This window comes from Argopecten irradians, chromosome 2 (genome assembly GCF_041381155.1).
Source record: "Argopecten irradians isolate NY chromosome 2, Ai_NY, whole genome shotgun sequence".
Taxonomy (NCBI): domain Eukaryota; kingdom Metazoa; phylum Mollusca; class Bivalvia; order Pectinida; family Pectinidae; genus Argopecten; species Argopecten irradians.
The window spans coordinates 72,482,794-72,496,036 of record NC_091135.1 but is presented as its reverse complement, the minus strand read 5'-3'; the positions used below and the strand labels follow the sequence as shown (position 1 = coordinate 72,496,036).

At 44.4% G+C, this 13,243-nt stretch overlaps 3 protein-coding genes across 3 annotated transcripts in view; 2 read left to right on the top strand and 1 right to left on the bottom strand.

Annotated features, from left to right (window-relative positions):
* The first annotated feature begins 1,436 nt into the window (after positions 1-1,436).
* On the top strand, positions 1,437-2,916 carry LOC138316842 (uncharacterized). The gene is made up of 2 exons (XM_069258497.1): positions 1,437-1,963; positions 2,223-2,916. Exons 1-2 carry the CDS (start codon positions 1,437-1,439, stop codon positions 2,914-2,916), a joined length of 1,221 nt encoding a protein of 406 aa, XP_069114598.1.
* Positions 2,917-9,013: 6,097 nt separating this feature from the next.
* LOC138316841 (uncharacterized) lies at positions 9,014-10,371 on the top strand. Its single transcript, XM_069258496.1, has 2 exons — positions 9,014-9,336; positions 9,699-10,371. Exons 1-2 carry the CDS (start codon positions 9,014-9,016, stop codon positions 10,369-10,371), a joined length of 996 nt encoding a protein of 331 aa, XP_069114597.1.
* A 1,641-nt stretch (positions 10,372-12,012) lies between these two features.
* Positions 12,013-13,243, bottom strand: part of LOC138316387 (uncharacterized) — a 35,913-nt gene continuing 34,682 nt past the window's right edge. Inside the window, exons 8-9 of the mRNA XM_069258087.1 lie at positions 12,855-12,992; positions 12,013-12,718 (exon numbers count right to left, since the gene is read on the bottom strand). Coding sequence (XP_069114188.1) covers positions 12,623-12,718; positions 12,855-12,992 — 234 coding nt within the window. The 3' untranslated portion in view covers positions 12,013-12,622. The remainder of the gene's footprint in view (positions 12,719-12,854; positions 12,993-13,243) is intronic.

Genomic DNA, 13,243 nt, shown 5'->3' with positions numbered 1-13,243 from the left:
CAGAGCTAAGGACCAAGTGGACCACATGAAGACTTTTCTGTTGGTCAGTAACAGAGCTAAGGACCAAGTGGACCACAGGAAGACTTTTCTGTTGGTCAGTAACAGAGCTAAGGACCGAGTTGATCAGTAACAGAGCTAAGGACCGAGTTGATCACAGGAAGACTTTTCTGTTTGTCAGTAACAGAGCTAAGGAACAAGTGGACCACAGGAAGACTTTTCTGTTGGTCAGTAACAGAGCTAAGGACCGTGTGGACCACAGGAAGACTTTTCTGTTGGTCAGTAACAGAGCTAAGGACCGAGTTGATCACAGGAAGACTTTTCTGTTTGTCAGTAACAGAGCTAAGGAACAAGTGGACCACAGGAAGACTTTTCTGTTGGTCAGTAACAGAGCTAAGGACTGTGTGGACCACAGGAAGACTTTTCTGTTGGTCAGTGATAGAGCTAAGACCGCGTTGACCACAGGAACACTTTTCTGTTGGTCAGTAACAGAGCTAAGGACCGTGTGGACTACAGGAAGACTGTTTTGTTGGTCAGTAACAGAGCTAAGGACCGAGTTTATCACAGGAAGACTTTTCTGTTTGTCAGTAACAGAGCTAAGGACCGTGTGGACCACAAGAAGACTTTTCTGTTGGTCAGTAACAGAGCTAAGGACCGTGTGGACCACAGGAAGACTTTTCTGTTGGTCAATAACAGAATTAGGGCCGTGTGGACCACAGGAAGACTTTTCTGTTGGTCAGTAACAGAGCTAAGGACCAAGTGGACCACAGGAAGACTTTTCTATTGGTCAGTAACAGAGCTAAGGACAAAGTGGACCACATGAAGACTTTTCTGTTGGTCAGTAACAGAGCTAAGGACCAATAGGACCACAGGAAGACTTTTCTGTTGGTCAGTAATAGAGCTAAGGACCGTGTGGACCATAGGAAGACTTTTCTATTGGTCAGTAGCAGAGCTAAGGACCAAGTGGACGACAGGAAGATTTTTCTGTTGGTCAGTAACATAACTAAGGACTGGGTGGACCACAAGAAGACTTTTCTGTTGGTCAGTAACAGAGCTAAGGGCCAAGTGGACCACATGAAGACTTTTCTGTTGGTCAGTAACAGAGCTAAGGACCAAGTGGACGACAGGAAGACTTGTCTGTTGGTCAGTAACAGAGCTAAGGACAGTGTGGACCACAGGAAGACTTTTCTGTTGGTCAGTAACAGAGCTAAGGACCGAGTGGATCACAGGAAGACTTTTCTGTTGGTCAGTAACAGAGCTAAGGACCGTGTGGACCACAGGAAGACTTTTCTGTTGGTCAATAACAGAATTAGGGCCGTGTGGACCACAGGAAGACTTTTCTGTTGGTCAGTAACAGAGCTAAGGACCAAGTGGACCACAGGAAGACTTTTCTATTGGTCAGTAACAGAGCTAAGGACCGTGTGGACCACAGGGACCATATGAAGACTTTTCTGTTGGTCAGTAACAGAGCTAAGGACCAAGTGGACCACATGAAGACTTTTCTGTTGGTCAGTAACAGAGCTAAGGACCAAGTGGACTATAGGAAGAATTTTCTGTTGGTCAGTAACAGAGCTAAGGACCAAGTGGACCACATGAAGACTTTTCTGTTGGTCAGTAACAGAGCTAAGGACCGAGTTGATCACAGGAAGACTTTTCTGTTTGTCAGTAACAGAGCTAAGGAACAAGTGGACCACAGGAAGACTTTTCTGTTGGTCAGTAACAGAGCTAAGGACTGTGTGGACCACAGGAAGACTTTTCTGTTGGTCAGTGATAGAGCTAAGACCGCGTTGACCACAGGAACACTTTTCTGTTGGTCAGTAACAGAGCTAAGGACCGTGTGGACTACAGGAAGACTGTTTTGTTGGTCAGTAACAGAGCTAAGGACCGAGTTTATCACAGGAAGACTTTTCTGTTTGTCAGTAACAGAGCTAAGGACCGTGTGGACCACAAGAAGACTTTTCTGTTGGTCAGTAACAGAGCTAAGGACCGTGTGGACCACAGGAAGACTTTTCTGTTGGTCAATAACAGAATTAGGGCCGTGTGGACCACAGGAAGACTTTTCTGTTGGTCAGTAACAGAGCTAAGGACCAAGTGGACCACAGGAAGACTTTTCTATTGGTCAGTAACAGAGCTAAGGACAAAGTGGACCACATGAAGACTTTTCTGTTGGTCAGTAACAGAGCTAAGGACCAATAGGACCACAGGAAGACTTTTCTGTTGGTCAGTAATAGAGCTAAGGACCGTGTGGACCATAGGAAGACTTTTCTTTTGGTCAGTAGCAGAGCTAAGGACCAAGTGGACGACAGGAAGATTTTTCTGTTGGTCAGTAACATAACTAAGGACTGGGTGGACCACAAGAAGACTTTTCTGTTGGTCAGTAACAGAGCTAAGGGCCAAGTGGACCACATGAAGACTTTTCTGTTGGTCAGTAACAGAGCTAAGGACCAAGTGGACGACAGGAAGACTTTTCTGTTGGTTAGTAACAGAATTAAGGACCAAGTGGACCACAGGAAGACTTTTCTGTTGGTCAGTAACATAACTAAGGACTGGGTGGACCACAAGAAGACTTTTCTGTTGGTCAGTAACAGAGCTAAGGGCCAAGTGGACCACATGAAGACTTTTCTGTTGGTCAGTAACAGAGCTAAGGACCAAGTGGACGACAGGAAGACTTGTCTGTTGGTCAGTAACAGAGCTAAGGACAGTGTGGACCACAGGAAGACTTTTCTGTTGGTCAGTAACAGAGCTAAGGACCGAGTGGATCACAGGAAGACTTTTCTGTTGGTCAGTAACAGAGCTAAGGACCGTGTGGACCACAGGAAGACTTTTCTGTTGGTCAATAACAGAATTAGGGCCGTGTGGACCACAGGAAGACTTTTCTGTTGGTCAGTAACAGAGCTAAGGACCAAGTGGACCACATGAAGACTTTTCTGTTGGTCAGTAACAGAGCTAAGGACCAAGTGGACTATAGGAAGAATTTTCTGTTGGTCAGTAACAGAGCTAAGGACCAAGTGGACCACATGAAGACTTTTCTGTTGGTCAGTAACAGAGCTAAGGACCGAGTTGATCACAGGAAGACTTTTCTGTTTGTCAGTAACAGAGCTAAGGAACAAGTGGACCACAGGAAGACATTTCTGTTGGTCAGTAACAGAGCTAAGGACTGTGTGGACCAGAGGAAGACTTTTCTGTTGGTCAGTGATAGAGCTAAGACCGCGTTGACCACAGGAACACTTTTCTGTTGGTCAGTAACAGAGCTAAGGACCGTGTGGACTACAGGAAGACTGTTTTGTTGGTCAGTAACAGAGCTAAGGACCGAGTTTATCACAGGAAGACTTTTCTGTTTGTCAGTAACAGAGCTAAGGACCGTGTGGACCACAAGAAGACTTTTCTGTTGGTCAGTAACAGAGCTAAGGACCGTGTGGACCACAGGAAGACTTTTCTGTTGGTCAATAACAGAATTAGGGCCGTGTGGACCACAGGAAGACTTTTCTGTTGGTCAGTAACAGAGCTAAGGACCAAGTGGACCACAGGAAGACTTTTCTATTGGTCAGTAACAGAGCTAAGGACAAAGTGGACCACATGAAGACTTTTCTGTTGGTCAGTAACAGAGCTAAGGACCAATAGGACCATAGGAAGACTTTTCTGTTGGTCAGTAATAGAGCTAAGGACCGTGTGGACCATAGGAAGACTTTTCTATTGGTCAGTAGCAGAGCTAAGGACCAAGTGGACGACAGGAAGATTTTTCTGTTGGTCAGTAACAGAGCTAAGGGCCAAGTGGACCACATGAAGACTTTTCTGTTGGTCAGTAACAGAGCTAAGGACCAAGTGGACGACAGGTAGACTTTTCTGTTGGTTAGTAACAGAATTAAGGACCAAGTGGACCACAGGAAGACTTTTCTGTTGGTCAGTAACATAACTAAGGACTGGGTGGACCACAAGAAGACTTTTCTGTTGGTCAGTAACAGAGCTAAGGGCCAAGTGGACCACATGAAGACTTTTCTGTTGGTCAGTAACAGAGCTAAGGACCAAGTGGACCACAGGAAGACTTGTCTGTTGGTCAGTAACAGAGCTAAGGACAGTGTGGACCACAGGAAGACTTTTCTGTTGGTCAGTAACAGAGCTAAGGACCGAGTGGATCACAGGAAGGCTTTTCTGTTGGTCAGTAACAGAGCTAAGGACCGTGTGGACCACAGGAAGACTTTTCTGTTGGTCAATAACAGATTAGGGCCGTGTGGACCACAGGAAGACTTTTCTGTTGGTCAGTAACAGAGCTAAGGACCAAGTGACCACAGGAAGACTTTTCTTTGGTCAGTACAGAGCTAAGGACCGTGTGGACCACTTTTCTGTTGGTCAGTAACAGAGCTAAGGACCAAGTGGACCACAGGAAGACTTTTCTATTGGTCAGTAACAGAGCTAAGGACCGTGTGGACCACAGGAAGACTTTTCTGTTGGTCAGTAACAGAGCTAAGGACCAAGTGGACCACAGGAAGACTTTTCTGTTGGTCAGTAACAGAGCTAAGGACCAAGTGGACCACAGGAAGACTTTTCTGTTGGTCAGTAACAGAGCTAAGGACCAAGTGGACCACAGGAAGACTTTTCTGTTGGTCAGTAACAGAGCTAAGGACCAAGTGGACCACAGGAAGACTTTTCTGTTGGTCAGTAACAGAGCTAAGGACCGTGTGGACCACAGGAAGACTTTTCTGTTGGTCAGTAACAGAGCTAAGGACAGTGTGGACCACAGGAAGACTTTTCTGTTGGTCAGTAACAGAGCTAAGGACCGAGTGGATCACAGGAAGACTTTTCTGTTGGTCAGTAACAGAGCTAAGGACCGTGTGGACCACAGGAAGACTTTTCTGTTGGTCAGTAACAGAGCTAAGGACCGGTGGACCACAGGAAGACTTTTCTGTTGGTCAGTAACAGAGCTAAGGACCGTGTGGACCACAGGAAGACTTTTCTGTTGGTCAGTAACAGAGCTAAGGACCGTGTGGACCACAGGAAGACTTTTCTGTTGGTCAGTAACAGAGCTAAGGACTGTGGACACAGAAGACTTTTCTGTTGGTCAGTAACAGAGCTAAGGACCAGTGGACCACAGAAGACTTTTCTGTTGGTCAGTAACAGAGCTAAGGACCAAGTGGACCACAGAAGACTTTTCTGTTGGTCAGTAACAGAGCTAAGGACCAAGTGGACCACAGGAAGACTTTTTCTGTTGGTCAGTAACAGAGCTAAGGACGTGTGGACCACAGGAAGACTTTTCTGTTGGTCAGTAACAGAGCTAAGGACCGTGAGGACCACAGGAAGACTTTTCTGTTGGTCAGTAACAGAGCTAAGGACCAAGTGGACCACAGGAAGACTTTTCTGTTGGTCAGTAACAGAGCTAAGGACCAAGTGGACCACAGGAAGACTTTTCTGTTGGTCAGTAACAGAGCTAAGGACTAAGGCCAACAGGGACCACAGGAAGACTTTTCTGTTGGTCAGTAACAGAGCTAAGGACCTGTGGACCACAGGAAGACTTTTCTGTTGGTCAGTAACAGAGCTAAGGACCAAGTGGACCACAGGAAGACTTTTCTGTTGGTCAGTAACAGAGCTAAGGACCAAGTGGACCACAGGAAGACTTTTCTGTTGGTCAGTAACAGAGCTAAGGACCAAGTGGACCACATGAAGACTTTTCTGTTGGTCAGTAACAGAGCTAAGGACCAAGTGGACCACAGGAAGACTTTTCTGTTGGTCAGTAACAGAGCTAAGGACCAAGTGGACCACAGGAAGACTTTTCTGTTGGTCAGTAACAGAGCTAAGGACCAAGTGGACCACAGGAAGACTTTTCTGTTGGTCAGTAACAGAGCTAAGGACCAAGTGGACCACATGAAGACTTTTCTGTTGGTCAGTAACAGAGCTAAGGACCAAGTGGACCACAGGAAGACTTTTCTGTTGGTCAGTAACAGAGCTAAGGACCGTGAGGACCACAGGAAGACTTTTCTGTTGGTCAGTAACAGAGCTAAGGACCAAGTGGACCACAGGAAGACTTTTCTGTTGGTCAGTAACAGAGCTAAGGACCGTGTGGACCACAGGAAGACTTTTCTGTTGGTCAGTAACAGAGCTAAGGACCAAGTGGACCACAGGAAGACTTTTCTGTTGGTCAGTAACAGAGCTAAGGACCAAGTGGACCACAGGAAGACTTTTCTGTTGGTCAGTAACAGAGCTAAGGACCGAGTGGACCACAGGAAGACTTTTCTGTTGGTCAGTAACAGAGCTAAGGACCGTGTGGACCACAGGAAGACTTTTCTGTTGGTCAGTAACAGAGCTAAGGACCGAGTGGACCACAGGAAGACTTTTCTGTTGGTCAGTAACAGAGCTAAGGACCGAGTTGACACAGGAAGACTTTTCTGTTTGTCAGTAACAGAGCTAAGGAACCGTGGACCACAGGAAGACTTTTCTGTTGGTCAGTAACAGAGCTAAGGACCGTGTGGACCACAGGAAGACTTTTCTGTTGGTCAGTGACAGAGCTAAGGACCGCGTTGACCACAGGAAGACTTTTCTGTTGGTCAGTAACAGAGCTAAGGACCGTGTGGACTACAGGAAGACTTTTTCTGTTGGTCAGTAACAGAGCTAAGGACCGAGTGGACCACAGGAAGACTTTTCTGTTGGTCAGTAACAGAGCTAAGGACCGTGTGGACCACAGGAAGACTTTTCTGTTGGTCAGTAACAGAGCTAAGGACCAAGTGGACCACAGGAAGACTTTTCTGTTGGTCAGTAAACAGAGCTAAGGACCGTGTGGACCACAGGAAGACTTTTCTGTTGGTCAGTAACAGAGCTAAGGACCAAGTGGACCACAGGAAGACTTTTCTGTTGGTCAGTAACAGAGCTAAGGACCGTGTGGACCACAGGAAGACTTTTCTGTTGGTCAGTAACAGAGCTAAGGACCAGTGTGACCACAGGAAGACTTTTCTGTTGGTCAGTAACAGAGCTAAGGACCAAGTGGGACCACAGGAAGACTTTTCTGTTGGTCAGTAACAGAGCTAAGGACCAAGTGGACCACAGAAGACTTTTCTGTTGGTCAGTAACAGAGCTAGGCGTGGACCACAGGAAGACTTTTCTGTTGGTCAGTAACAGAGCTAAGGACCAAGTGGACACAGGAAGACTTTTCTGTTGGTCAGTAACAGAGCTAAGGACTGTGGACCAAGGAAGACTTTTCTGTTGGTCAGTAACAGAGCTAAGGACCAGTGGACCACAGGAGAAGACTTTTCTGTTGGTCAGTAACAGAGCTAAGGACCAAGTGGACCACAGGAAGACTTTTCTGTTGGTCAGTAACAGAGCTAAGGACCAAGTGGACCACAGGAAGACTTTTCTGTTGGTCAGTAACAGAGCTAAGGACCAAGTGGACCACAGGAAGACTTTTCTGTTGGTCAGTAACAGAGCTAAGGACCGTGTGGACCACAGGAAGACTTTTCTGTTGGTCAGTAACAGAGCTAAGGACCTGTGGACCACAGGAAGACTTTTCTGTTGGTCAGTAACAGAGCTAAGGACCAAGTGGACCACAGGAAGACTTTTCTGTTGGTCAGTAACAGAGCTAAGGACCGTGTGGACCACAGGAAGACTTTTCTGTTGGTCAGTAACAGAGCTAAGGACCGTGTGGACCACAGGAAGACTTTTCTGTTGGTCAGTAACAGAGCTAAGGACCGTGTGGACCACAGGAAGACTTTTCTGTTGGTCAGTGAAAGAGCTAAGGACCGTGAGGACCACAGGAAGACTTTTCTGTTGGTCAGTAACAGAGCTAAGGACCAAGTGGACCACAGGAAGACTTTTCTGTTGGTCAGTAACAGAGCTAAGGACCAAGTGGACCACAGGAAGACTTTTCTGTTGGTCAGTAACAGAGCTAAGGACCAAGTGGACCACAGGAAGACTTTTCTGTTGGTCAGTAACAGAGCTAAGGACCAAGTGGACCACAGGAAGACTTTTCTGTTGGTCAGTAACAGAGCTAAGGACCAAGTGGACCACATGAACACTTTTCTGTTGGTCAGTAACAGAGCTAATGACCGAGTTGATCACAGGAAGACTTTTCTGTTTGTCAGTAACAGAGCTAAGGAACAAGTGGACCACAGGAAGACTTTTCTATTGGTCAGTAACAGAGCTAAGGACCGTGTGGACCACAGGAAGACTTTTCTGTTGGTCAGTGATAGAGCTAAGACCGCGTTGACCAGAGGAAGACTTTTCTGTTGGTCAGTAACAGAGCTAAGGAACGTGAGGACCACAGGAAGACTTTTCTGTTGGTCAGTAACAGAGCTAAGGATTGTGTGGACTACAGGAAGACTGTTTTGTTGGTCAGTAACAGAGCTAAGGACCGAGTTGATCACAGGAAGACTTTTCTGTTTGTCACTAACAGAGCTAAGGACCGAGTGGACCACAAGAAGACTTTTCTGTTGGTCAGTAACAGAGCTAAGGACAGTGTGGACCACAGGAAGACTTTTCTGTTGGTCAGTAATAGAGCTAAGGACCGTGTGGACCATAGGAAGACTTTTCTATTGGTCAGTAGCAGAGCTAAGGACAAAGTGGACGACAGGAAGATTTTTCTGTTGGTCAGTAACATAACTAAGGACTGGGTGGACCACAAGAAGACTTTTCTGTTGGTCAGTAACAGAGCTAAGGACCAAGTGGACCACATGAAGACTTTTCTGTTGGTCAGTAACAGAGCTAAGGACCAAGTGGACGACAGGAAGACTTGTCTGTTGGTCAGTAACAGAGCTAAGGACAGTGTGGACCACAGGAAGACTTTTCTGTTGGTCAGTAACAGAGCTAAGGACCGAGTGGATCACAGGAAGACTTTTCTGTTGGTCAGTAACAGAGCTAAGGACCGTGTGGACCACAGGAAGACTTTTCTGTTGGTCAATAACAGAATTAGGGCCGTGTGGACCACAGGAAGACTTTTCTGTTGGTCAGTAACAGAGCTAAGGACCAAGTGGACCACAGGAAGACTTTTCTATTGGTCAGTAACAGAGCTAAGGACCGTGTGGACCACAGGGACCATATGAAGACTTTTCTGTTGGTCAGTAACAGAGCTAAGGACCAAGTGGACCACAGGAAGACTTTTCTGTTGGTCAGTAACAGAGCTAATGACCAAGTGGACCACAGGAAGACTTTTCTGTTTGTCAGTAACAGAGCTAAGGAACAAGTGGACCACAGGAAGACTTTTCTGTTGGTCAGTAACAGAGCTAAGGACCGTGTGGACCACAGGAAGACTTTTCTGTTGGTCAGTGACAGAGCTAAGACCGCGTTGACCAGAGGAAGACTTTTCTGTTGGTCAGTGACAGAGCTAAGGACCGTGAGGACCACAGGAAGACTTTTCTGTTGGTCAGTAACAGAGCTAAGGACCAAGTGGACCACAGGAAGACTTTTCTGTTGGTCAGTAACAGAGCTAAGGACCGTGAGGACCACAGGAAGACTTTTCTGTTGGTCAGTGAAAGAGCTAAGGACCGTGTCGGCCACAGTAAGACTTTTCTGTTGGTCAGTAACAGAGCTAAGGACCGTGTCGGCCACAATAAGACTTTTCTGTTGGTCAGTGACAGAGCTAAGGACCGTGTGGACCACATGAAGACTTTTCTGTTGGTCAGTGACAGAGCTAAGGACCAAGTGGACCACAGGAAGACTTTTCAGATGGTCAGTAACAGAGCTAAGGACCAAGTGGACCACAGGAAGACTTTTCTGTTGGTCAGTAACAGAGCTAAGGACCAAGTGGACCACAGGAAGACTTTTCTGTTGGTCAGTAACAGAGCTAATGACCAAGTGGACCACAGGAAGACTTTTCTGTTGGTCAGTAACAGAATTAAGGACCAATTGGACCACAGGAAGACTTTTCTGTTGGTCAGTAACAGAGCAAACGACCGTGTGGACTATAGGAAGAATTTTCTGTTTGTCAGTAGCAGAGCTAAGGACCGTGAGGACCACAGGAAGACTTTTCTGTTGGTCAGTAACAGAGCTAAGGACCAAGTGGACCACAGGAAGACTTTTCTGTTGGTCAGTAACAGAGCTAAGGACCGTGAGGACCACAGGAAGACTTTTCTGTTGGTCAGTGAAAGAGCTAAGGACCGTGTCGGCCACAGTAAGACTTTTCTGTTGGTCAGTAACAGAGCTAAGGACCGTGTCAGCCACAGTAAGACTTTTCTGTTGGTCAGTAACAGAGCTAAGGACTGTGAAGACCACAGTAAGACTTTTCTGTTGGTCAGTAACAGAGCTAAGGACTGTGAAGACCACAGTAAGACTTTTCTGTTGGTCAGTAACAGAGCTAAGGACTGTGAAGACCACAGTAAAGTCACTTTAATACTGTTGGTCAGTAACAGAGCTAAGGACTGTGAAGACCACAGTAAAGTCACTTTAATACTGTTATAGCTCTAACCACTGTCAACCTTATTGTTTGGTACTAATGTATGCTCTTTGAACAGATATTGACAAATAGTTGTCACAAAAAGAAAAAAAATTCTTCGTTATATAAGTGACCACTTGGTGAAGGGCAATGAGAATGAACAAGACAAGAGGTATATCAACATTTATTAAAAATTTACAATAAATACAGAAATAATAAAACTATAACTATGATTATAAGTCAAATAACAAAAGGCCTATCGAGTCTGTATCACTCACCTTGTTGGAAATGCTATGTCAAGTTCAGTGGGGTTTTTTTTCTGAAGGAATTTAAATATTTACCTCTTATTTCCCTATTGGGCCCCACTCATTCTGCTCATGGGGGTAAGAGCCAAAATTTATATTAATTCTGTTCCCCTTCCTCAGAGGATGTTTCTGGCCAAATTTGATTACAATCTATGCAGAACTTTATGACTACATAGTAGCGAATTAAAGAATTTACCTTTCATTCCCTTATTTGGCCCCGGCCTTCCTGCCCCCAGGGGTTCAGGCCCACACAAAAGTCTGTTCCCTTTTCCCAGAGGATGTTTCTGGCCAAATTTGGATACATACATGTATAACTCTATGACTAGTAGCGATTTAAAAACTTTACCTCTATTCCACCCATTCTGCCCCGCCCCTCCTCCCCCAAGGGGGTCAGAGCCAAAATTGATACAAGTTCTGTTCTCCTTCCCAAGAGGATACTTCTGGCAAATTCTGATTATAATCCATGTAGAACTCTATGACAAGTAGCGATTTAAAGGATTTACCTCTATTTTCCCTATTTGGCCCCGCCCCTCCTGTCCCCGGGGAGTCAGAGCCAAACTTTATACAAACTCTGCTCCTCTTCCCCCAAGGATATTTGTGGCCAAATTTGGTAACAATCCGTGTAGAACTCTATGACTAGTAGCAGTTACAAGATTTACCTCTATTTTCCCTATTGGGCCCCGCCCCTCCTGTCCTTAGGGGTCAGAGCCAAAATTTAAACTAACTCTGTTCCCCTTCCCCAAAGGATGTTTCTGGCCAGACATAAGTTCAAGTATACTTATACAACAGCAAAATAGTTGATGGTTTTAATTTGTAATCCTTAGAAAAGTGGGTAATGCATCCCCTCTCTGACATTTTGGCAGTTCATTGTATACATATAATTCCATGAAGCTGACCATCAAAATCATTGTTACTGGTTATTGTTACCATAAGTACCTTCACCAGCTGCTGTCCGGAGTTTCTGACCCTCACCTTTGACACTTTATTATCCAAATTCAATAACAGATCAAAATCTTGTAACAAATATTATTAACAATGGCTGTTTTCATATATATATGAAGCTCACTGTGTTAAATTGGAACAGGGCATGTTTTCATGTTCTGCTTTTAAATGAAAGGTCATCTAAAGGTCATCTAAACTCTGAAAATTTCAAAATAACAGGTACCAAGTGCAAAAGTAACAGAAGTAAACACTAACCAGTGAGGTTCAACAAGGCTCTAACAGATCAATATAGTATTCATTCATAATGCCATAGTCAACCAAGCTTAACATCCCTTTATATTATAGGTATATATTAGTGATGCATTAGAAACAGAACAGTCAGGAGTTACTTGTATTTACTAATAAGACCACTCTTTCACATCAAATCATAAGTAATTTTACTGAATTTAAAATGAAAATAATGGGTCACATCAACTGAACTCACCGAAACAATCTCTATAATGAGTCGCCCTCACATAACCCTAACAAGGAGTCACTCTCCCACCTCAATCTCTGTAATGAGTCACCCTCACATAACTCTAACAAGGAGTCACTCTCACACATCAATCTCTATCATGAGTCACCCTCACATAACTCTAATAAGGAGTCACTCTCTCACCTCAATCTCTATAATGAGTCACCCTCACATAACTGTAATAAGAAGTCACTCTCTCACCTCAATCTCTGTAATGAGTCACCCTCACATACCCCTAACAAGGAGTCACTTTCACTCACCTCAATCTCTATAATGAGTCACCCTTACATTAATCTAACAAGGAGTCACTCTCTCACCTCAATCTCTATAATGAGTCAATCTCACATAACCCTAACAAGGAGTCACTTTCACTCACCTCAATCTCTATAATGAGTCACCCTCACATAACTCTAACAAGGAGTCACTCTCCCGCCTCAATCTCTATAATGAGTCAATCTCACATAACTCTAATAAGGAGTCGCTTATTGATTGTTTTTGTCTCTCAGGTACGTATCACTATGATCTGTTTTCTTCAGTAAACTTTTTATATTGTTCTATTTCGTCTGCTCTCAAGCAGGGCTTTGACTTTGATAAACACTTTTTTACATGGTTCTGAAATGAGAAGAGAAGAACATTATAGATTGATACTGAAGACTACACAGGCAACTTGAAACATATAATAGGACTTGTTTGGAAACAACTCATACAGCATCATCATTCTATTTATCATTATACAGTATATACACACCACTGTAAATGGCTTGACATAAATCTGATTAGGTTCTATATCCATCCATTTTTTTGCCTTGGCCCCTGGATCTGACGGGGAACACAGAGTCTCCATGTCCATCATCTCGTCTGGTTTATCTACCGACTGGTGCTTTTCCTTCAAATAGTCAAAATACTTTAGACATCATAATACTTCAAACAGTCAAAATACTTTAGACATCATAATACTTCAAATAGTCAAAATACTTCAGACATCATAATACTTCAAACAGTCAAAATACTTTAGACATCATAATACTTCAAACAGTCAAAATACTTTAGACATCATAATACTTCAAACAGTCAAAATACCTTAGACATCATAATACTTCAAACAGTCAAAATACTTCAGACATCATAATACTTCAA